The sequence below is a fragment of the Lepisosteus platostomus genome, chromosome 7 (assembly GCF_059453375.1).
Source record: "Lepisosteus platostomus isolate fLepPlt1 chromosome 7, fLepPlt1.hap1, whole genome shotgun sequence".
Classification (NCBI taxonomy): Eukaryota; Metazoa; Chordata; class Actinopteri; order Semionotiformes; family Lepisosteidae; genus Lepisosteus; species Lepisosteus platostomus.
In genome coordinates, this window is record NC_142617.1 from 14,013,466 (window position 1) to 14,040,298 (window position 26,833).

The 26,833-nt window shown below is 36.1% G+C and overlaps 1 protein-coding gene across 2 annotated transcripts in view; it reads right to left on the reverse strand.

The window, feature by feature from the left end:
* Positions 1 to 123: 123 nt before the first annotated feature.
* The window catches only part of ubl3a (ubiquitin-like 3a), a 32,443-nt gene continuing 5,733 nt past the window's right edge, over positions 124 to 26,833 (reverse strand). For both annotated transcript variants that reach the window (XM_088639384.1, XM_088639383.1), the window contains 4 exons: positions 6,589 to 6,697; positions 5,027 to 5,113; positions 2,198 to 2,275; positions 124 to 1,882 (listed from right to left, as the gene is read on the reverse strand). In XM_088639384.1, the coding sequence (XP_088495510.1) occupies positions 1,830 to 1,882; positions 2,198 to 2,275; positions 5,027 to 5,113; positions 6,589 to 6,697 (327 nt within the window). In that variant the 3' untranslated portion in view covers positions 124 to 1,829. The remainder of the gene's footprint in view (positions 1,883 to 2,197; positions 2,276 to 5,026; positions 5,114 to 6,588; positions 6,698 to 26,833) is intronic.

Consider the following 26,833-nt stretch of genomic DNA (forward strand, 5'->3'; position numbering starts at 1 on the left):
TTAAGTAAAGAACATCATCTTGACTTTTGTCTTTATATCAGCTTAATGTTTTTTTTAATAGATCTCCTTAAACAATAGCTTGATTCTAGATTTTACCACAAAAATAACTCCATGCAACAGAAATGCACTTCAATATTCTTTATTTAGTTTACAGAAGGTTTCTATTGATAGTTTGAAGAAAAATGATTAGTGCTATTTACAATCAGTTTGAAAACTTTGCTCTATACAGATTTAAATCCTGATCAATATGAACAATATTTTCATAAGACCTTGTACTGAATTATAAAGCATTTCATTAAAGCAATTACCACAGAGAAGGGGGAAAATGATATTAAAGTAAGAGCAGATGAGTAAAAAAAATTAAAAGGAAACAAATATACATGTATTACATTATTTTTATGGAAAGATCAGGGTTACCTGTATTAGGCCCAAGACATACTGTCAGCTTTTGACTGCTAATAAGCTATTTATATAGATTATCCTATACTACACACCAATGTATATCAATAAGATCTATAATCATGTTCTATATAAGATTCATATTAAATATATTCTACATATATGTAACCTCAGTTCAGAATATCATTCCCACTGGAAAAATATAAAAAACTTTTTTTTACAAGTTTTGATGAAATAGCTCATGCTTCAGTGTTGTGCAAATTGACTTCTTTGTAAGCAAAAAAAAATTTTTTTTTTAAACGAAAAGGGAAAAAAGTAATCTCACTGCATAATCATTCCAGTTTACCTCCTGGTCAACTGCAAGCACTGTATACAGTTACACTACTTGCAAAAACAGACAAAAACTTATACTGACAGATATATGCGTTCTAAAAAGTAATTCCAAACTACTCCATACAGATGGACACAACACTGGACAATGAAATTAGGTACATGATTGCTGAGGATTTCATTATGTTAATGCACAGAGAGATTTAAATATGAGAAAAAAAGAAACAGCTAGATAATTTAGTAGGCTTTTCAAAGGTTTTGAACAATAAACGATTTAATGAAAGCCTCCATTCTTATGTTAAGGCTTAGAAATGTACTCATTGTACTTCAAAAAGTTTTGCCATAATTTGCTGTTTTAGAATGCATTCAGGATAAGGATATCTTCAAGAACAAGATCAGTTTCTCAGTTCTACAGGCACATCAATGCTCATTCTGTTACAAAAACAAAATTGTATGCCTTAAAGAGAACCTAAGTGTTTATTTTTTCAGTGGTTACGGAAACACAGCGAAATTATTCAGGTATATAATGCCCTTGCCCACACAAACAGTTTGAGAACCCCTGTAATGCATCATTAAAAAATCTGGTGAAAGGGCTTCCATTACTAGTGGATATATCCACCCACAAATATTCTCTCCTTTCTCTCCCTCCCTTCCTTCCGCCCGTATTCAAGAACTCGATTTCTCAAAACTGAAATAAAAACGATCAGGTGCAAACTAGCTTTTTCAAGCAAGAGAGAATCGTGTTTTCCTGTCATGAATCATCAAGACGTCATCCAATCATCCAGAGTGCACTATGCAGAAACTATGGCATTTCATGTGCAAACAAACACTGCGCGACGAGGACAGCACTTTACTCAGAAGGATGCAACATTTTCTCACGATTTTTTGGGAGTAAAGCAGTTTTAAAGGAAACAAAGAACAAGATACATGATGTTGACACAACCATCCAGTTCTGGTAAAAATCTGTCTCTTCTCTCATTTTGATTTTGTTACATCTGACTGCTCCTATGGGTCCTTGAAGCAAAGTTAAGTGTCTATTTCAGCAGCATGAAAGACGAAGACTATATTACATCACGGTTAGCAGAAACAACTGGATGTATTTACAGGATCACACAGCAGTTGCTTTCTCCAGTCTTTTCCCGGTTCCTTTGACCTGAAGTTTAAGAGAACAGAGTTACAGAGTGTTACAGCTGCTTCTAAGGTGAAGTCATAAATGTTTCAAGCATTCCTAGACTACTGTATATATTTAGCATCTCATTCATATAAACAATCATTCACATCTGGTCACACATCAAAGAAAGATGCATGAAGGAATTGTTTGTCCTTGCAAGTTTATAAATACTACAGTACAAATCCAAACCTACAGTAGTATTAGTATTACAATTAAAGCATAGACTTACAAAGAAAACAACTAATGTATAGATATCATAAGTCCACATGAATTTTATTGCTACTGTAATAAAGTTACCTTGGGAATTTGGCTCTGGTAATGTCTCTCTGGCAACTAAATGCATCACTGTGGTTTTGCCAAGAGGGAGTTTTAATGCTTCAAAAAGAGAAAAAAAGACAGGAAGGCTCATTTTACTATTACAGAGCAATAAACAAACAGTATCCCATTCACAATTACTAGATTCTTTGTCAGCTGACACTGCATTTGTAGTTCATCACAAGTACATGTATAGTAGATAGTGGATGAGGGCACATTACACTGCAGTAACACAATCTGTCTATTTTCATGACCTAAAATAGGATATAGCCTATACCAACCAAGACAGTTACAAAGATTGCTTTATTTAAAATAGTGGCAGTCACAAAATGCATGCTGAAATCAAACAAAAGCTGTATTTTAAAACAGATTAAAGCTATGAAAATGTATCTTAAACATTGCCCATTGCTATTGTACTGCAATTCATTATATTAGCAGATGTGTTTAGAAAGCTCAACAATTTTTATGTTCTTTTGGGAAGACCTCTTAAAACACAAGTATTAAGCACAGTTTTCTTTGAGAAAAGAATCAATTGAACAAGCAAAAGAAACACAAATACTGAGTGAATACCAGTAATTAGTAGGGAATACATTCACATAGTGTATGAATTACATTTAGCAACAAGCTAAGATGTGCGTTAGATTAAAAATTATAAAAAAAGATACCACAGTACTAGCCATACCTCTGATCTAAGTTGTAAGCGGCAAGATGTCATTACAATCCTTGTTCTGAGTCAGGAAGACAACTGGTAGGATATGCATATCTATGAGTCAGAAATCACTTGGCATGGTATGTAGTTTTGAAAATGCCAACAGGAGATCTTCCAGTATTTGAAAATGAGAAATGATTTATTGTTGGAAAACTATTTAATGTGTTCTGACCCAAAAGACTGTGAACTTTGTTTTAAATTATTATATATATATGATTATGCTGTTATTCTCATTTGTAGTTTTAAAGAATCTTGGCTACTGTGACCAACTATGAAAGAAGGCCGTATTTATATTATTAATGGTCGTGGCCTAAGGTTACTCGGTAAACCGCTTTTGTTGTGGAACAGAAATTATATTTTATTTACTCCAGTGATAATGGACACTGAGGAGGCACGTTTTCCACACAATGATCTAAAGACCTTAGGACCTCAAGCCAGCTTGTAATGACTGCAAAACTTGTGACTCTTTAATGCTTCAAAATCTTTAGAATCTTACACAGGAATATGTTTCTTCAATTCCATGAGATTCACAAGCTCCTGACAAACAGATCAGCACCTACACAGGCTCCCTTTTATAGCTGGGATGTATACGGGTTCGCTTTGCAATAGGGAACCACAATTTTGTGGGGTAAATCAAATAATGTCTTTTACAGCTTTTACAGTTTAGTGAGGCATAAGCAGCTGCAGTCTGTAGCTGTGTTGTGTTTGCAATGTCTACTTACTTTAGTTTTGTAATGTTTGTAATTTTGTGCTTTTTTAACAGCATATACTGTAATACATCTAGCATTTACAACTATTTAATGACTGTTTTAGAATTGTTAAAAAATAATTTTTCCTCACAAAGATATTGAACACACTAGCATTGAAAATGAATTGAAATGGCTCGTTTTCTGATGTAAAATGTTTGGAAACCGTGTGTTGGTTCTAGCCTTTTTTGGTTGGTTCTACCCTTTTGTGGTACTGGCCATTCAAAGAGACTAGATTAAAGCAAAGATTTTGTTAGTAATGAAGCAGCCTGTGAAGGGATTAAAATCTCACCGTCACTTGGCTCAAAGCTGTAGACAGAGCTTAAAAACTTAATCTCTTGAACACAACCTGACACCATAAATGTCACTCAAATGCAGACAAAGTCCAGGTACAGCTTTTTGATCACACATTTATTTTTTCTTGTTAGATGGCTGGTGTCCTCAAGGCTGCATTATCTTCGAGGAGCAAAACTCATAATGATCATACTTTTATCTCCTGATAACAACTCCTACTCAAGCTACATTTGGTCTGATTTAAGTCAATTGAGTTTAAGAGATACTGTTCACATGCATGATTATTTTACTTTATCTCATTTTACTAAAGTAGTAACAAAATGCTCGTGCAGAATAACATGGTTTGGGTTTCACAATTACTTGCATCCATAACACAGGAGACAAAATGAGCTTGACATGTTCTTTTACGGTTGTCTCAATATTGCGGCTTCTAACATCTTCTAAATTGTGTTCTCTAGAATTGAACTGCTACTTAATTCCTGCAAGTGAATTAAAAGAACAATTTAAGAAATTAATGAGAGTCTACCATTGTTATGTTTTTTTTAATACCAAAATCATAGATTGATTTTAAAATCATGTACTTAATGAAATACTTTTAGGATGTGAAACTGGATGTGAAACTGATATTTATGCATAGCCATAACAATTATCTTTTAACTTCTCTTAAATCAGTTCCATGGAAAACTGGTTTCTTACAACATGTCAGAACCCTTGCTGTATTTACGAACTAGTACAAACTTCAAACAGTGAGATCTACTGTAGGATCAGATTAAGATTTCCAGTTTTAAGAAGATTCCCTACCACGGGTAAGATATCTCTTTTCCCTAATAACAGCGCCACTTAAGCATATTTTTTAAACACAATGAAGACAAAACCTAAGAGACATTTCACAGTCGAGACACCATCTTGGAGGAAGTTTCCAGTAGATGTCAGTTGGTGTTACATTTCACTTCTTTAAGAAGTGTTTGATCCAATTTGATTCAAGTAGATCAGATCCATGGTTCAACAAAAGGGCGGCAGGAAACCTTTAATGTTGGTCTCCATGGAACCAGGCCTACATACCTCCTAGTGTCACATTGCCATGCAGAAACCTTCCCTGGTAGATGAGCCGTAGAATATTTGGACTGCTAACCTGCTCCTCTTCCCAGTCTGCAGAAAACATTAAAACTGTATGAAAGCATTGCAATACACAAGATTTATACTGCATGCACTGTACCTCTTCTATAGCATCTTCAGTCTTTTTAATCTTTAAAAATGCCTTCATTAAATTGATTGACACATAACATTTCCATTTAACAGGCAGACAATATCCACACCTTTTGTTGTCAATTGAAATGTAGGTTTAAAGAATTGGTACCAATTTCTTTTTCTTTCATTTAAATGAAGTTCTTCTTGATAATTTTATTTTGGACTGAGTGAAGCATCATAACATTCTGCGCTTGATCTGGCTCCATTTTTTACTTTAATTTTGAAAGTGTTCCTCTAATTTATGAAGCCCCTTGGGCAGTTATCTAGTAGATCAACTCCCGCTTACACTGCCTCATATGGCTGCCATTTATCCAAGTCCCATTTTAATCCTGAGCCTGCAAGACAGTATGTCGATATTATAATTGGGAAAGCTCTGTGATTATGTTTTCAACTAACAAACCTGTGAGCTGAGCAGGACTACCCAGTAAACAGACAGCTCTGTGTTTTGATCCCTGTATACAGTATATATTTTTTCCCCAACTCTTATTAGGAATCACTCATTGTTATTCAACTCATATAGGTGTTGACACTGTATAAGACCAGCCAAATTCCTCCAGGGAAGGTTTGGGACCACCTGTGGAGCAGTGTAATACAAGTGTAATACCTGTGGAAAGGATGTACTGTATGTACATGTACAGTAGGTGTGACAGCAAGTTCTATTGAAGCTGTTCTAATATACAAGGTGCAGGAGGTGCAGGACCCCAACTCCACAGCCCCCTGCCACCTTACAAAGGCAGGGCAATGATAGGAACCATTAGAGCAACACTCAGAACAGCACAAGCAGAGCCCGGGGTTCACACCCACATGATGTCCATGCCATCTGGGTGTCTATAATACAGATGTGCCTGTTCATTTTTAATATCCTAATGCTTTTCACCGAAGGTTTATTTGTTACATAAAATCATGTTTTACGTAACACAGATCAAAGTAATGCAGTTCAGAGATTTTGCTGAAATGCTACATCCTCTATATTTCACCAAAAGACATAAAATCCCATTTCTGTGTGTTATTTTATGTAGAAAAAGCATTTGGGATGTATAAATATCAGATATGACACTTTTATTAACTATAACAATGGCCAAAATATATATCTGTATACCTGATGCACATAAAACTTTCTTGCCTTTTGCAAGTAGCTGTTTTAAGAGAACCATGTCTTATTTTAACCGTTTTAATTTATTTAGTCCAAGAAGATGAAAAGGCTTGGTAGTTTAATTGGGAAATAAATTAATTTAAAAAAATAAATAAATTCAAGACAACTCCCCACATGCCAAAGCTGTTTGGATAGAGATATTGATTTTTTTAATTTTAATTAATAGAGATAAGGCACCATGCTTAATTCTCCCTGCTACCACCATAAACCTAAAGCAACTTACCCATAGGCCAGTTGTCATACACATGTTTGGCAATATCAGCAGCTGAATCATTAGGGGAAAACAAAAACTCTTTTGTTTTTCCACTCACCAAGATGAGTCGCAAGTTGATCTGGACAAGACAAAGAAAAAATGGTCAGTCATCATTGTAAGTAGGCCAATATAATAATCATCACCAACTTTACAGTATTTATATAGCACCTGTTAGGACACATCATCTCAAGGTGCTGTACAATGAAACAAAGTGACAAGTGAATATTAATTAAAATAGGAAATTAAACAAAATGAAAACCTCAAATATAGATGTGAGTTTAAAGATTGAATTGGAAAATGCAAATTGACTTGGAAGATCTGATATAAGCTTGACCACAGCCTTGCGACAACAGAACAGAAAAAAACATTCTGCAAGTGTTCAAAGTCTCATTTGGAGAACTGAAAAAAGGATGTAAGAAATAATGGCTGTTCTTCACCTTCTGGCTTGAAAACGGTCGATTTCAGTGGAAAGAGGAGACTGGCTGTCCATTTTATTTAAGAACCAAGATATGGCGTGCTAGTGTTTAAATGATTAAGTGATGTTCTTGCAACGGTTTCAAATTGCTGCATATGCATGTTCCAAGTTCACTGAACTTGTCAGCTTGCATTTTTATGTAGGGGTGGGTCTTCAAGGTGCTTTTTTACATCATTTGCAGCAGCAGTTCTCTGCTGAAATGTGCTTCTCCAGAACCCTTAAGGACACACTGAAATGCAAACCGATTACCTGAAAGTGAGTACTGAAGACAACTGAATGTAAATTATGAATTAGACTAAATGGTTAGCATACTCATGATCAAGGCATCCTTTGTTGTTTGCAAAAGTCACTGTCTTAAACCTTGACCTAATAAAGGTCAAGAATAAGCCCAAGTAAATCAAAAGTAAATACATATTTTAACATAAAAAATGAATTATACCAATAATCCTAATGTCTACTGGAACACAGTTCCATTGGCAAGAGGAGTATCTGTAAATACAAATGTAAAAATGGTCCTGCAGCTCCTGATGTTAGTAATGTTTGAGGTACCACAGGTTCAGCACTGGCTGGTTATGTCAAGGCATAGACAGGGTTGGTGGTGGAGTCAATGTCACTGTGGCCAGCAAGTTAAACTCTGCAAAAGTCTACTGAACAGTAAACCAAATTTATCTGTAGAAATTACACACAGATGCATGTGGATATTTAAATGCATACAGAAATGCACAGAAATGCAAAAAATTATATTGGATTTCTTACAGTCATGTTATACAGTACTGTCAGTACAATGCAGACTGAACATATCAAAAAAGGGTGCAAAAATTCCTCATTTTAAAAAGGATTGCCTGGCCCGAATCCGGCCTCTTTAAATTACCAAGTAAAATTATTTGAGGTATTAATGTCAAATTATGTATGTGCCAAATCTTAGAATACATGTGTGATGTACATGCCAAGACCAAGCTGACTTCACACAGATTGCACCATTTATGATATATCATTTCAATCGCACTGGTAAGCATTTGTTTGCTAAACACAGACATGCTGTGTCTTCCTACAGTACATTCCTAAAAAAAATAAAGTCTTTGACATAAGGCTGTGTAGAGGAACACATGCAGGACGCTGATACACTTGAGCCATATGATATAACAGTGTTAACAACCAGTAGATTGAAAGTGAGATTGTCCTAAGTACCTTATCAAACCAGATTACCGTGAATGCCTCCGGCAAGCTGATAGCTCACAGCAAAAACACCGTCTTGACTCTTCACCTAATCTGATTTCAGTCCACCTACTCTGTGACTAAAAAGGCAGCAGTCAGCTCCCTACCATTCTGTTTCAATGGGAAAGAGTCTCTTCCAAATTGCTCACAGAAAGCAAATTGTGAAAAAAAAAACATTTTTAACTTTTCATTTTATTGTTTTTATTCCATTTTTACCTCCTACACCCTCTATATGTATGAAGTGCAATGTGACTTTTTTTAGGCACCAGATGTACATGAAAGACCTGAATCATCAGAGGAATGATAGAAAAGGATATTAACTTTGCACTTCAGGCCAGAAAACTGAAGTATTTAGCTTCCTACTCAGATACAATATAGAAGAGAGTGAACAAAGTGTCAAAACTGAAAGAAAAAACAAGATAAAACACATGATGCTGCATTTGTATGGGTCTGCTTATCTATGGACCATGAATGGAAAACCTAGAACATTTATCTCTAATCATGCTAAAATCCAGAAGGTTCCTACTGTATGTAAGATGGATACAAATCAGTTCATCAAATTAATTTTATTTTTAACATTTAAATAAAAACTTGTAGACAATAGGCAGTCAAATGATTTTTTTTTTATATTTGCATATTCAATGAATGAGCAGCTTTGTAAAACAATGTAATTCTTCTATGGCTGTCTCAAAAGATGGTGAGTGCAACATCAGGTACAGTACTTTTTCTAACAAAATAACATTAGTGTTGGTGTTAATGCTGTCTTGTAATTTTTAATTTGTCACTTACAAAATCACCCCCAGCTGCAGATGAAACATAATAGGGAAGTACTTTACTATGCTGTTTTCCTAATTGCCTCAATATGTAAACATCCTAAATATTTTAATGCAAACTGCATTTCTGCACTGAATATAAATTAGTCACAACAGATAGTTGCAAAATATGCCTCTCATTTCCAAAGCTTTTAAAGCTTTTACAGGTCTGCCAGTTCTTCTAAATAACAAGACACATTTTTTTAGATGAACTGGCAGACCTGTAAAAGCACAGGCTTCAAAACTTCCTGATACTTAAGTTAAAAGCTAAAAGGTCTTTAAAATATTTTGAAAATATGTAAACTTTTTTTTCTGCACCCTGATCAGTTTGGTTCAAGTCAAGGAATAGTACAGTAAATGCTGCCATAAAATACTATGGATTTTCTAGCTTTCTTAGTTGAAAGTTGGTTAATTGGTATTCATCCTGTTCTGCTAAAAATTAAGACACTTGTGGTGTCACAATTCCAAACAATACTCCACGATCTGCATATTTCAGAACAAATACATTAGAAGCAGTGCATATTACAGAAAAGAGAGTGAAATCAACAAACCATGTGCTCAGTGTGTACTTTTTGACACCCCCACCCTCTTTTCTCGATAGTATCTTCCTTTCTAAAGGAACAAGAACAAAGCTTAATAGCAAACTAATGATGTCATCATTTTCCCTTGGAAAAGAAATAAGAGACACTACTGATAAAAATCAATATGTACTGTACAGTATGGTGAACAGTGGTGAACACAATAAGTGAAGTAGATCTGAACTGGCCTCTGCTGAATTTGCACTTGAGTATATTGAACCAGGGACCAGCTCCAATGCACAGAAGCAAAGCCCCAGAGAAATTTAGTTTCATTTGGGTAATACTGTAGGGACAAGGCTTCTCCTTTAATGATCTGAAAATTGGCATCATGTAAAATTAGTCTCCGTTGTCTCTGTTTCCACTTGTATTTTTGTACCAAATGCATCTGGTTTCATATTTCGGATTGCACGCAAAAGTAACTTCATAGGAACTGACTTTGTGACTGTTTCAGGAAATTTAAGAATTTAAGAAATGATTTTATTCCTCAAGGAAAATATGACTGAAAGGTGTTTTAACAGCTTGATTTACTGAGATGCAATCATGTGCTGAACCGTAATATCCACAGATTTATCAGCATTTTGCAGCATTTCAATGCCTTTATCTCAGTTGATGGGGTATATTCTGTATCTCAAACTTTAGAGGTCAGATTGTGCTACAATGAGTGGGCATATAATTGCCATTGATTATTTAAACAAGTAAATAATCCATGAAAACTAGTCCCTATTTGCAGAAGCACTCACCCACTGATGTATTTGATGTGACCTGCAGTAAAAGCTTTGGATATAAGGGTGAAAGGCAAAAGGCTATGGAATGCAAATTGATTTTTGAAAAAGTATCTTTTTTCACAAAACCTAATTGTATCTCTTAAGGGAAGGTGGGGGGTTATAAAACTGTTAACATAAAACACTAATATCCTTTCTTTTGGCCAAAAGGTTTGTTTGGCCCACAGGTTGACCAAAATACCAGTATTAAAATGTGAATCATAAATGCATTCAACATCATGACCATGTTCGGCAAAGCAGCTGTTAAACACAAAGTCAAGAATAGGTGTTTTAGTGGCATACAGTGCACATCTCTGTCCATTGACAGATGTTTAAGCAGTCCGCTCTCATGACATTTATTCAATAGAATTACACGAACAGACCATTATGCAACAGTATATTGATGAAAGTGCAATATTAGAAACAACGCTTAAGGCATTGCTTTCTTTAAACCAGTCATGCATCCCCTTTATTAAAAAAACAGTTGTTCAGATATGCACTGTAATTGCTTATCTTGCACACCCTGCTCTTGAATTGTGAAATCCTGTTGAAAACATACAAACACTGAATTTACAAACCTGCTAGCAACACAAAGCAATTCTGCGGAAATAAAAACAATTTCATACCTGGGTAATTATTGTTATGATTCATGAGAAGTTTTGATTAGAAAAGGCACATTGCGTTTCCTATAATAAGCCGCACTTTTTTTGCACGAGTAGCTAAGTGTGAATAACACTGATGAAAGAAGACTATAATACTTTGGCATAAAATATCAATTTGCCCACCAATCCTATTATGAAAAACCCAGGTTTTGGCATTTGTAGTGTTGCCAGAGAATTCTTGCTTCTAGAGGATGGAAACCTGACTTCAAAAGCAGAGTTTCGTTTATAATTCGGGACTGGTGAGTGAGTCGGTTTCGAAATCATTGGGATTCACACTATCAGTCTATAATGGCCATTTAGAAATGGCACAAACGTGTAATATAACCAAACCCCTTGAGATAAGGTAGTCAGTGGTGATGTAATTTACAGCTGTCTGTGTATAGTATGGCACTTCCAGTTTAGTTATTGTTTGTTCGCCATCAGCCAAACTGTATGTCCACATCTTCAGATACTTCAACATGAATATACTCAGTGGCTGTTTAAAAGACAGAATAAGACACAAAAGTAATAAACTAAACCTAACATGTACAGTACAAGCAGAATAGGGTATAATATTGCATAATCCATAATCCTTATTCCACCCAAAGTAACATCTAAATGTCATCTGCACTTTGAATACTTTAAATGATGGTATAGTACAACAATTTTGAGTACTGATCCACAAAGGACAGTTACTTTGTTTTGTTCAGATCTTTCACATCTAGGCTGACGTCTGGAGACAGAATTTTCTCAGCATGATTCTAAGTGATCTGGCAGAATGAGCATAAAAGACATTGTGTACAACTTGCCACTATTTGAAAGCACTTTTGAAATTCTCATGTGATAAATTTATGAACTGCATACATGGATTAACCAAGCGCACAGCCTGAAAGTGTCAGCGAAAAACTAGTTCAAGGCAAAAAAGATGTTGCACTTCACTGAGTGACACAAAAACTGAAATTGGATGTACATTCTAAACCTGTAAACATGAAAAGCAAGAAAAACTAGGGATAGATTTTCAGGCAAGTCAGACAACACATTCATTTACAGGATAAAAGTGCAACACTGTTTGAATCTGTAGACTATTTTAGACAGTACATACACCTAAAACGTTCTACAATACTGTTGGAAAGCAGTATTCTATACACTCTTAGATCTATACTCTCAAAATCAGTAAAAAAACAATTTTCTAGTTTTTTAATACACCTCTTTCCTTTAAAAAAATCAATTGATTTAAATAATAATAATAACAATTGCTTACACTTATATAGTGCTTTTCTGGACACTCCACTCAAAGCGCTAAATGTCCATCAAAACCAGAAAATTATTTTTCCTGTGTCTTTTACTGTTTCAGTTACATATGTTGCATTTAAACTGGTTCCATTGTGTGGAACAGGAGAACATGTCTCATATTGCAGACAACTGCTGAAACTCTTTTCTCATTTTTGATAAATGACATAATGAAATCAAAGATAAATTAGCACAAGCTATACACTAACAGTGTCTGGTCCCCTATAATAACACAAAAAATAAGACTACTCTAATGAAAGGGGTAAGGAGAGAAATGCACTGGATAGCAGAGGTCTGCAGTAAAGAATGATGCTTTGTGTTGAGCAGAGCTGAAAGAAAAAGCCTTCAAATAATCAGACACACGGTCTGCTGTATGACGCAGGAGGGCTTCATGATTAAGAAGGCTGTTTTTTTTTACACATTTTAGATTCATTTTCTAACTCACAGAGGGAAAGAAAGGTTAACCATTTTGGAAACAATTATTGTACCAGTTTCTTCACAAAGCATTTCATGTCATTTGTCACCACTAAATACCACCAGCAAAAGTACATTCTGTTATATTCCTTTCTTAAAACACAAGTTAAATGTAATTGAGCCATTTTAATTGTTTTTACTTTGTACAACAGAGTTGTCATTGCCTAAGAGTTCAGATTTGTCAAATGCAGATGGTCTTCCTTGAAGGTTTACTAAAATGTGGCATAATGTACTGCTTTGTCATTGATTTTCAATTACTGGAGCTCTCCCACTTTCACAGCTGGCTCCCTTGAAGGGCCAGGGGAAAATTAAAAGGTGAAGTATTGTGAAAGGAAAAGCTACTGTATGGCACAGGACTCTAATACAGCACTTCACTATCTGCTTATCTTTATAGTGGGTAAATCTAATCGATCTTGTATGATAAAAAAAAAACTTATATTAAAATAGTAGCCAGAGGGCAGGAATTAAGACTAAGCCACCAAAGAATTGAACAGAGTAGAAGGCTAGGTTTTGTCTGGTTACTTACGTTATTTTCTAAACAATTTTGACAAATCCATTTCCAACAACAAAATTCCAGAAGTTTGAGATACACGAGTATTTAATAAAGTCCTTCAAGACTGTGAGCAATTTGGAGTTCCTACTGCAGACTTTTCTGTTCTTACGTCAATCTCTTACACATGGAAAATTTCAGAAAAACACAAAGAATAGCTAACAGCATTAATATTGGGACAAGCTGTTTAACAATTTTAAAAACAGAGCTTCCTTTCCCTTTACTTTTTTCCCCAGTCAGAAAACTTCCAATCTCTTGCGAAGATGTGTCATTTTCTTGTAATAAGTAAACCAATGGTATAAAAATCAATAGGGACCACCTTCTGCAATTACAAGTTTCTACACTTACTTCATTTGCACTGAATCTGACATACTTGCTATTGTCTATACTCAAAGAGCAATTAACGAATTACTGAAACTAACCAAGTCATATTTCATGTTAAGATGCATCAGTTCAACCACTATAATATCAGCATAATGTTAGCAGGAAGATACGAAGTCTGTGCTAAGGCAGCAACAAAAACCATAGTTACAAAAGTAGATTTGTAGATCACACACATTTAAAAACAGGCAACACTTAACAAGAAATGGGAACAGGCAGAGGTCAGAGAAAGGCTGAATTCACATTGAAGTTACTGCGAGCCAGTTACTCAATAAAGGAAAGGAAAGCAAATACAGGCTAAGCAGTCTAAAAGGTCTCAAATCAAATGGAGTGCACTGCTATTCCATCACATGGCACACCATGCAAGAATAACAGTCAAACACGCCTTGCAGCTGCAACCAAACCTAATAATACAGTTAGGAGAAAAGGCAAACACAGAAACTGACAATTAGTCGTGGTGCTGTAACTCTTAATTTTGTTCACGAGCCACTCCGTTTTAAATATTCAGCAACTGCATTTTCACCTCCCTCAGCCACGAATGTCAAACACAAAGCCCTGGCCTCTTCATCCACAAATCAATCAGTCAATCAAGAGAGCAGCCAAAATGGACAATAATAAAAACAATAAAAGCCAAATTTAAACAATTCACTCACAGTACAAAAAAAAGAGAGTACAAAAAAGGCCAAATACTACAGACATCGTGCTTTAGCGTTATAATTGAAAACTGATTATTTTTTATTATTGTGGGGCAGACGCATGCACCTATAGGAGTAAGTAAATGCGGGATTTGCCGTTTTTTTTACTGTTTTTTACTGTATGGCCAAACGATTTGAATTGCCATTTAATACTGAGCCCTCCAGCAACACTGCAACTCCTGCACGTGCATGGGAGATGTGTACACCTGTGAAGCCATCAGCATCTGAAACACTGTAAGCTCTTCAGTGCCTGGCAGAGGTTAGGGGTGCCCAACTGATCCAAGCCCCCTTCCAGTAGCACTTTACCAACTGTGCAAATCATCCTCACAGCTGGTTATCGATGTGAGGATGGGAGAGCTTAGTCTGCACTCAAAGCACGAGTCTTTACTGACTGAGTCGCTCAGGAGGCCAAAAGCAAGAACATTAAACAAAGGAGATTCCCTCTGCAGCTTACTAATGGTGACCTATCCCATCCAAAACTGGCTTTGTGTTTGTGAGCATTTCAGGTATTCCATGCTCCTTTCCACAGATAAAGTCGCAGTGCTATGCAGTAAATCAATGAAGTGAATGATAGAATGATATGATTATAGCACTTGATTTATCATCTATTTAGTCAACCTATGGTTAAATGTCTTTGCATTTGTGGACTCCACTTCCAGTATGTGGGAAAGGATATCCTATTTCCTCAGGCTGTCCTTTTGTAGCTCACCGGACACTACAATAATGCAGATGCACCACATACAGGATTCTGGGCATGAAAAGCTTCCTGTGTTCATGTGTCAAGGGCCTCAGGGAATTCAAGCAGAGGTTTTTTATTCTATTAAAACTTTCAGTACTGACCAAGACAAAGGTTGAGTCAGTAACCCCTAACAATGGGTTAAGTGTGTGTTGCAGCTGCGATGTTCCACATATCACACAAGTGAAATATATCTTTGATTACTGTATTTCAGTGATCTCTTTTTTAGAAATGTATGATTAGTTCTCCGTCCACATGGGCTACAATAATTTCGAAAGGTGTTTGTGATTTTATTTTTTCTCATTGCATGTTCTAAGAGAGAATAATAAATAAGATGGAAGCACAAACAGAAAATGTGAAGTAATGTTATTTTTGCAAGATAAATATCTTGTAGTTTCAAAAGCACAATGAAATCAAGAACACTTTAAAATTAAAAGTGTTGGTGTTGGCAACAGTTTTTTCAAAATTCTTATTAACTAACAAGATGAAAAATGCTTGCAGAGAATGTCTCTGAATGTCAATTATACTATCTTAAACTCTGTTGTTATTTTGTCACTTCATTTTCGAAAGGTAATAGAGATTGCAAAAAGAAAAGCTACCGTATGTGAAATATAATTTTTTAAAGCCATACCTCACTTTCTTAAAATACTGTATGTTCAATCAAGATAACTGGCCACCACAACATGGTGTGAAAACACTGGTTGTATTTATGAAGTGTGTACAGTAAATTAAGTGTACCTTGCCACTCATTTTTGATGGTTTTGCTCCTACTGGAAAAACGCAAATGCACGCCAAGGCTTCCAGGTACTTATTTCCACAGACAAAGAGGAAAAAGGGAGAGGCGAGTGCTTGTCACAGAAACAAAACTTTTGATTCGACATTAAACAATTTGGCTTCTTAAAAACGAAATTTATAACTAGACCACATAGGGAACGTACAGGCCGATCTGGAGTACAGTAACAGGAAAAAATCTCCCACCACCACCCTTTTTGACTCAGACAGCTTCTTTTACACCACCAGAGCTTTGGAACATTTATCATATTCGGACTGCTTATGAGAGAATTATTTTTGTACCCTTTCAATTGGTCGTAGAACTTCAGTTATTACTCCAGAATATCAATATCATATCATCAATACAGTATTATGCTCACACCTGAAGAAGGCTCCACGGCTGAAACGTTGTGTTTTCTTTCTTCTCTTTTCAGCATGGAATAAACCTATTACTTGTTCCTTTGCAGCCTACACATGCTGACGCAGCTACCCACCTGAGCTACTTATCAATATCATTACATTTCTGCTAAATAAAGAAAGGTCTACCAAGAAGGACTGTGTCCTTAAGGACCTCCACGATCTAACAGACACTACAGCTGTTTTTAAGAGCCAACGGTACGAAACGTTTACACACTAAACACTAACCGCTGCCAACCAGTCACAGGAAACCTTGTGAAAGAACATGATGGCTTCCCAAAACCCAAAATGTAAACAAGTCAGAACCTTTCCACACTGTCACTGGAAACTCCAGACTCTAAACTTCAAGGCTACAGGATTTGGCCTCTATTCTATGGGAAGTCTTTCTCTTCACATCAGTCAGAAGCCAAATGCTATTTTTAACACTCGAGACATACTGTAATTCAAACAGATATTGCATATATGACAATATAAATATAAAGTAATTAGATTCTGGTAAAGACAGACATCCCATCAGGTTCTCAGATTTTATAAAAATAGGAGAATTAGCAAACTCGATAGAAGCAGGACATAGAACAGGTATTTATGATGACCTCATTTTCAAACACAATACAGGCAGACTATGTGAAGATATGAAGTTGTAAGTGTAGACTTTAAAACAAGATATGTTAAAACTCCAGAATGCTCTAAAATCTTATTTAGAATATTGTGTATAATTGTGGTCACCGTTGTAAAAAAAACATTAGGGCTTTGGAGTGAATATTAACAATATCCAAGTACAACACATTTCTGAAAGAAATGTTCTATAAAGAGAAGTTCAAGACTTCATTGCCATAACAACTAGCTGCACTGAGCTCATACAATTAAAAAACATACTGTACTCAGCAGACAGGCTGAAAGAACTCAGTCTTGAACGGAGAAGACTACAAAGGAATATGATTCAAGTGTTTAAAATCCTCATGAGCACTGACACTGAAAGTCAACTCAATGTACTGTACTTCTTCAGAATCAACACTGAAACAGAAACAAGGACACAACTGCAAACTAAGGGAAACTGCATCTAAAACTGAGGACATGAGGCTCCTCTTTACATAAAGACTTATGGGAGTGTAGAAAAAATTACATAGCCATGTTGTTGATGTTCATACCCCAACTACTTTCAAGTAACAATCAGATGAAATCTGCAGCTCAATGCATACATTGTCTCCTTGGCCTAATTATTGCTAGGACTGGCTGACACATGGTATTGATAGGCACTGTGAGAAGATCTGACTAAATTATACCAAACAAATAGAAGGTTGAATGACATCTTCACACTAGTAACATTTTTTATATTCTTATGTGCCAGACTCCTTATTTACTGTTTGAGTAATACTAAAAAATGCCATACTAACAGAGAGTCACACAGTATGTTCAGCTGAAAATTTCTGCTTGATACTAGAAAAACTACTACATTAGGATACGAATGACTTTGCAAAGAAGTCATGTCAAAATCTGTACTTTTTAAAATGCCTGTCTCCTGTAAAAAGACTGAGTATTTATCATTGAACTGGAAACTATCTAGTACATATTTCAGTTTCTCTTTCTGTGACTTCTGTGTAATGTCCACCTGGATTACATTCATTAAGACTACAGAAACCATGAGCTCTGAAAATCACCGACACTATCAGCAGTGTTGCAGCAAGACATTGGGATCTCTAGGGCACACCAGTTAGAAGCAAGATGAGAATTGGAACTGTGCTCTTTTTACAAATGTGCTATTTTCATAACTCCCAGGCCCTCATTTATTGCAGTCTAATATTCTTAATCTCTGAAATTTTCTCCAATGAAGGAATTACAGTACCTTATTCAGAAAATTAGTCCATTATTTCATAGCCCTCCAGAAGTTAGAAATAGTTCTGCACTGCTTTCTGAACGTTTTGCAGAATTTGACAGCATGGAAAGTTCCACCAGCAAGGGTGCACAAAGGCTATCTTACATAATAATGATGTAAACTCGTTTTAAAAGTAATCTACTGTAATTACTTAAATTGCATAATTTACTTAACTTCCAAGAGAATGGGTCTATATATTTGCCCTTTCCATTTGAAGGCCCAGATGAAGAGGCTGAAATTAAGCTTCTACCATGAAAGAAATAAGCACTTGTGCACTGAAGCATAGCATTTTACAGGCAGTTAAAGGAGCCTGAGGATGGGACAGGCATTAAGAGACAGACTATCCTTTGCGAAGCAGGAATACTTACATGCTGGAGGGGAGAGAAGGGAATTTCTTTTTACAGCTACTTTTGTGTCTGGTCTGTGAGAAAACAGGTTTTTTAGTGCAGTAAAACAAAAAACATTTTTTTTTAACTCGAACTGGAATTTTTTTTCTCGATGGACTCTATACACATTATAAATCATTCACCTTTCCAGTAAATGCTGTATTTTTGTCCTGACTGACGTTTCTATAATAGGTTATGTATTTTTAGCTTAAATAGGATCGAGTATCAACAATGGTGTTACATCCCAGGAAACGGTAGAAAATTCTAATGCAGTCAGCTTGCCACCACACTGTATTTAACCTAAATTAAGAAACAGCTTTTGCTGTTACAGCACTTTCCTTTCCCATGGAAAGTTTGCTTTTTAAAGGGGAGGCCTCCATGAAGTCTGCAGCTTTGCATTTTTGTTCCCTCGATCAATGCACAGCACCTCATCATTACAGCTTTAAAACCCCTTTTTATGGATGGGAAAATTTTCGCTGAAACAAATAAAAGTGTATAATTAACAGAGGACAGTTTGGACCATTCTTTGGACCATTCTATTAACAGAAGACGACAATATCTTATCGTACCTTCTACTAGATTCTAGATTATTCTTCTACATTATTATAGCATGGAAGTGCCATGTTCTATAGTTCAAATAATCTCCTCTTCTGTAGATGCAATTCAGGAAAGAGCTACATTTTCATTGTTAAATTAATGACCCTCAAATGGGATTAACCCATGGCACAATGGCACAAACGGTTAATGGACAAAAATAAATTCAAGCCCCAGAAAGGTCTGTGCTGTCTCATCAGTCAGATAAGAAAAGAGAGTGGGTGGGGGCTGTCGCTGCAGATAAATGGAGGGCCAGTGGGGTCATGCATCAGGGGGAATGGGATTCCACCCCTGACTAATAATAGGTCAGCAGAAAACCCCACTTTGCCTCACACATTGCATTGGAAAATTAAATCTTCTAGATGATTCCGATAGGCTCGTGGCAAGCGGGTTTACACCCCCATTAGAAAGGACATTAGTATAGCATGAAGGGAGATAACAAATGGGTCCCCACATAAATGCCCTGCTCATATTATTCAGGAGTCCACCTGAGTCCATTACCTCTTCCTAGAGTATAGAAAGAATTCAAAATAAAACACCGCTGCAGATATCAAGAAAGATGCAAATGTCCCTTTTCCCCCAGAACAGATGAAACCACTTGCCCTCAAGTCACTGCCCACGTGCGTTCTGTTGGTGAAAGATAGACATCTGTGGGGGGAAAAGCCGAGCTCCGACAAACTCTAATGGACTCTGTCCCAGAATGAACAGATGGCAGCAGAAACGCTCAAGACCATTTCTTTCATCTGCTGCCTTCTGCTCGATGAGTTTTTAGGTTCATCATATGTTACGAGGGTTGGGAGCATACACGTGTCTAAATGAAAGCCTTGACAATATTTTTTTGTCTTTTTCAGAGAACCGTTTGACACCCCCATGGCTACACTATTGCATTATTTGCTAGTAGTAGCAGTAGTAGTAGTAGTCGCTAGCAGTCGTTTTGTCTAATCCACTTTATTTTTACACATTGACAAAGTGCAAAATTGCTAGTTACCTTCAAATAAAATGAATTCTACTTCCAGTTATACTACAAGAAACTCCTTTAGTTGGTATAATTTACTCAGACCTTAACACAATGCCCATCAAAGCCATGTGTCAGTCAGGCCTAGCAATCAGTAGGCCAAGGAAATAATGTATGCATGCAATTTGTAGTGTGTATAAAGATGTGGCTTGGTACAGCCTTAAAGAACTATGCTACACCGCAGGGAAAAACATCTCAAGGAGGCTAGAGGGAATCAAATATTATAGTTGTGCATGCTAAATAATATATATTATTTGTAATGCAAACCATCCACTTAATTAAGAACAACATAAGCTAATTAAATTGTAACTGAACTGGATATCCTACAACAGCTGTTTAATACTGTAAGAGCTTGCTCTTAGACTGCAAATTTTAATAGAATTTTTACTGTTTCCTTATCTAGAACACAAATAAAATTCAGTTCTTAGGCATACCGCCGGAGTACTGAAGGCAAGCAGTTGCTGAAGTCAGATTCCAACATTTGTTCTTGTTTACTGGGTATATAGACACCTGCAGCTGGACTGTAGGATAGAGGTTTGTATTATATTTAGATCATTAATGATACAGGGCAGTATGGTTACAATGATACAGGGCAGGGATCTGTTTTTGATTCCGAACCTGGGGCTTTATCAGAGTGGAGATTGTATGTCCTCTCCGTGTTCACATGGGTTTCTTCACACAGTCAAACAAGAACATGCTGGTAGGTGAACTGGCATCTGGTTAAAATGGCCCTGGTGTGAGAGTGTGCATGTCTGTGTCTGCCCTGCGATTGGACTGGCATCCTGTTCAGTGTGTACCCCGCCTTATGCCCGTTGCCCGTCCCTGCTGGGACTCTGAATCAGATGAAGTGATTAGAAAATGGAAGGAGGACGGATTAATGTAATATGAGTCATAACCTCACCAATACATTTTCTGTGTGTGGTAGAGTAAGAATGTGAACAAGAGACTTCACATATTTACTTAAATATTGAGAGGTTTCATAAAACAGCTGGTTTTGATGTTCTTGTAGTAATAAGAGGGGTTCCCAAGCCTGGTCATGGAGGCCTACATACCTGCTAGGTTTTCTTCCAACCAAGCTCTGTTCTACAACTGAACTTAATAACAGGATTAATGAGAACTGTTTTACTTTTATAATCTCTAAAAAATTGGAGGTTGCCTTCAATATGTGCAGCATATTGTCAAAACATCCTTTTTCCACCTCAGAAATATCGCTAGACTACGCCCTATGCTATCACTAACAGTGCCTTTTGAAGTACTTCAATACGCATGTTTGGAGTTTGAAATGATTAAACTTTTTTGTTATGTGCTCCTGTCCACACATGAAAAACAAAGTATACAATGTATGAAACAGTCTAAACAGCAAAGTACTGTAGGATTTGGTGTACTTTAATGCAATACCTATGTGGCCTTTAAAGATTTCTATACCATGACAGATCACTGCTGCTAATTTGAAACTATTTCCATTCTCTTAACCCCAAATCTGTTGTCAATTCATCTTCACTAGACTACAAAATGGCAATGAAGAAAAGATAAGATCTGAGTCATAAGATCTGAGTTTTTTCAATAGGTAAATGGGAGAAACAAGAGAGTACTCAATCAGTCCAAATAACTATACGAAAACTGAATTAACAACAATGACATGTCATGTAATGACAGGTCATTCTTGCGTTCTGCCATAAGACTGTACAACTCATCTACTATGTGTTCGGGCAGGGGCAACATTGACATTGACCTGGTTTTGGACTAAACATTAAACTCTCTGCTTACATCTGGTTTTTCCTGTCTACAACTGTTTTTTTGTGCAATATATGCTAGGGACTTGTTCAATATGTTTTTATATTTATAATACACCTTTTGTGTACTGTTCTGTTTTTTTGTATATTCTGTACTGTGTGCAACATTTTTTTAGTGCACCTCTCACTGACTGTACTGACTGTATTGTACAGTATGTATTGTATTGTTGTATTATTGTATTATTTCATTATATTGTGCTGTGTTGACTGTGCTAAGCTGCTGTTACACTGCAATTTCCTTCACGGGATCAATAAAGTATCTATCTAATAAATAAAAAATAATAAAAAGAAGTCTTTGTCATTTCTTAACTGAAATGGTACTGAAGACCACACTGGCATACATCTAAATATAACAAAATTATAACAAAATATGTATCAGTATTCACACCATCCTTACTACATCAGCTGAAGAGCTGAAGCTGTTTTTTTAATCACAAGAATTGGTGAGATCAAGAGTCATACTGATTCATATTCTGTTTTCTCCTTTCTGTCTGAAGTCGAATTTAATTTAGGTATGGCATCCTAAAGTGGACACACTAGAAACATGACAGTCAATACTAATGTCACTGTGAACCATAGAAGTCACTTTAACTCATTCGAGTTGTCATTATTCTTTGTTAGTATTTTAGTTTAATATCTAAAGTTAATCCAAAAATATGGACATCTCATTAAAATACCTCTTTAATCTTAAATACACAGTTTATTCAAACACAGAGAATAGAATAAAGTCTTAAATAAACAGACTTATAAATTCTAAAACAACACCCAAAACTACTCCAGCATTTGTAAAAACTATGGCAGTAAAAGCTGGGTAATTACAACAGGAGAAACTGACTTCACCCATTCAGCAAATCATACAAGAGCTTAATTTAAAGTAAGCCTCTATTGGTTACTAAGTCTGCTTTGCTTTCTTCAGACTCCCTGAGGTGCAATAACAGCAGTTTCAGGTTAATGTTCATGGAACTACATTTGGCATAACAAAAACAGGCAGAGCAGCCAGAACACAAAGACAGAACTATGAAGGAGCTCTTTTTTTCCTTTTTCTTCATTATTACTACCTCCAATCATTTAATTTACGCATGTCAACACTTTATGAACTCTATAACTCTATGAACTCAGTTCCTTTTACAGCTAAAAATTAAGAAGCACAGTTACAATAAACCTTAAAAATCTTTCAGAGGCCAACATACAGGCTGTTTCCCCATGTGCCTGAAATGTTCTGAAACTAGAATTTGTCACCACAAAACTAACATGGTTGCCTTCATAACCTAACTAGCTGTAAACCTGGAATGTCAAGCTGTCGAGAAGAAACAGGTGTCTGTAAAACTACACACCATTACTTAATTAAAAAAATTGTTTGCAAAATTGTCAGGATTAAAAAATACTTGAAAAATAGTTTTAACATCCTTTTCACCTAGATATTCAAGCAATTGCCTTTATGCCAGGAAAGGGAACCTGTTAATGTCAACATTTACGTTCACTGGATTCCGAATCCAGATGTACTGTATGCCTAATGTACTGTACAGCACTGATTCAAATAAATCTTAAGAGAACAAAATGGCTAGTGAAATATATAAAGATGCCAACTGGTATTTCTCAAATGGGATTTAGTGCAATTACCAACAAAATGTAAAAAAAAAATTGGGGTAGCTAGGTTGCACAGGCCTATTAACTTGCCAACATATCTATACATTCTAGGTTTCATAAATTAATGCTTACTCAGATGTACTTAGACCATCCACCACAAGAACATTTGGGAAGCAATAAAGAAAAGATTCACAATACAGTCATTTAGAAGCCCGTCTTGAAAGCCAATTTAGTCCTAGGTGTGCATTTTAGTCCACGGTGTTGCCTACATAGAACAAAATACCAACTTTCACTAACAATGGCACATAAGGCAACAAAATAAAACCTAGACACCAAAAAACAGGATACAGTTGCACTGAAGATAGGATGAACACTAATTATATTTGTGTCCTAAAAAGCTTCTACCCCCAGTGGTGGTGCACATTTGGCTCACAGTCGTCGGGCTGGGATTAGACTCTCCTGGTCCCCAATGAAACAGCGACTCGTGCGACTTCCTGCAGACTCAGATCTGCACCTCCTGCGTTTTGTTGTGGATCTTAAGGCTTGACAAAGGATGACCAGCCCTGTGTGCTGGTGGGGTTCAGTTCAGTTCTGCTGAGCCATCCTCAGTCTGTCCATGCGAGGACAGGAGTTGTTGATGCGGAATGAGATGTGAAAACAACTGCTGATTCTAAATGTGTGGGTATATAATGAGAAAATAATCAGCAATTCTAAACTTAAAACAAATAAAAGGGCTAATATCCCACTACTGGTTGATATTTCCAGGAAGTTAGGAGAAAAAGCAGTCATGTGCTGTCTTGCAACTGCATCACATTACAGCCTTCACCAGACATCATTTAAATCTTCCTAAGCAAGGATAGCAATGAAATTCTGGTTATATTTGGCCCAGCACAGAAATCTGAAAACTCATCACAACCAACCTTTGGTACTTGAATTCTGCAACCCTAATTTCATTTTTTTAATCTCAGTGTTCCCTTTTATAAAATGTACCAACATGTGACTTTAATTTAGTTTAAGCCGTCAAGCTTCTTTCAGAAGATAATTCCTGCAAGTCAGGCTGCTAGCAATTTCCAATTCTCTCGTAATTAGAAAAATATATATAGCCTTGCTATAGGCTATGTCAGCTGAATATCATTCTTTGTTTGAGGCAGGCTTAGATGTCAAAAAGGAAGTTCACTTAATCTGTGCTATGCAGTTTCTGTCATTTGATTTAGAGGCAGACTAAAGGCCTCAAATAAGGTATGCTCTTGTGACACTATATGCAAAGACCTGCCCTTGAACTTAGCCTGATGCCTAAATTTAAAATAATAATAATGATAAAACAAAGTGGTATAATTACAATTATTGTACAGTATCAAACTTTCCTTTTTTCACAAGTATACTGTAAGTGTACACAAGTGTAAGACTGGAATGCATGTAGCTCTACAAAACACAGAGACTTCAGAAACTTGTAAATTGTCCCATTCAGCTGAAAGGCTTCTTTATAGGCTGAAAGTCTGCCTTGCTTCCTCTTTCAAACCATTAACTCTTTGTGGACCAATTTCTAAAACAGCAGAAGTGCCACTTCTGTAGTTCATTTAAGCTGTGGTTTTTTAAAATGCATTTTGTAACAAGGAACTCCAGACTCCCAAAAAGATGCATATAAAAAATAGTGTTCTAGATAATTATTTTTACCACTTATTTTGAAGATGGGTTGCATGCAATGTCAGTCAGTTTTCTGTTCACCCATCTGAAGTGGATACTACTTATCTGGAAACAGCTGCTAGAAAACTTAATTCCCCATAAAGAAAGAGACAAAATCTGAAACAAACCCTGTGAGGGTAAAACAATGTAACATTCTTATCATAAAAAAACTTGTTTCTCTTTGATTAAAAAAAGGTTTAAAAAAAAACAAGAAACAGAAAGCAAGACTATAGCAATATTCTTTAACGGCTCCCAACCACCCCACATTCAAGAAAAACTGTGCAGATTGCTGAGGAAAGCTGTAAGAAATACTGTAAGAAGAAATAAAACACCACTTTGCAACCAGGTTTGAGAAGAATACAGACATGTTGCCCTTTTTTGCATTTACCAGCAATTAAAGAACATTGCTTGGCACTATTTGTAATGGAAATATCATGACAGTTTGATAAAGCATGAATTATTCACATCACCTACTGTCTGGAGCTGAATAAGGCCAGAGTAAGTCTATAACAAATCTACTTTCTTGTACTCTAAACAAAACTGGCGATTACTAGTTAAGGTCTAGAACCATGTAGGCATGATTTCCCCAGAGATGACCTTTACAAAAAGCAGAACAATACTACTGCAATAATGCATCTGTTGTATCAACACTTAACCCCTACATGACCTTGACTGGAACTGTTAACAGTAACATTCTTATTGGTCGGGTTTCAGGTGCCAAAATAATATTTGACAAATGGCATTTGGAATATTCATGACACTCTTGCTCATCACGTATACATAAATCAAATTAAACGCAATAGACACTTTAGCTCATATTCATTATTTATTTTACTTTCAAAGGGGAAACAACCTAACCATAGTGCTCCCTTCAGATTGTGTAGACTATATAATGACGTAAATATGCAAAATTGCACAGCATGGAACATGGATATATTTTGTCAATATGATCCTGCACGTAATTTAAAAACCACTCTCTTTCAATGAAAGCCTACAGCTCCAAACCAACCTTTCAAAAAAGGTAGTAGTTCAGGTGGGTAGCTGCGTCAGCATGCGTAGGCTGCAAAGGAACAAGTAATAGGTTTATTCCATGCTGAAAAAAAGAAGAAAGAGAACACAACGTTTCGGCCGTGGAGCCTTCTTCAGGTGTGGACACACACCTGAAGAAGGCTCCACGGCCGAAACGTTGTGTTCTCTTCTTCTTTTTTTCAGCATGGAATAAACCTATTACTTGTTCCTTTCAAAAAAGGTTACCACTAACTAATCGCACAGATCACGCCACTTTTGTTGCAGTGAACCAAATTTTATTCATTTAAAAATTTCAAATGCTTAACAAATCAAGAATCAAACAATATCTACCGTACCTCCCAACTCGACCTCAAAAGTCATTAGCTGTACTCCCCCCCGAGATTTTAACAAAGACACTCTACCCAAAAGCCTCTAAACCAATTGCATGAGTTCAGACAGAAAAAGTACAGTGCAATGAAA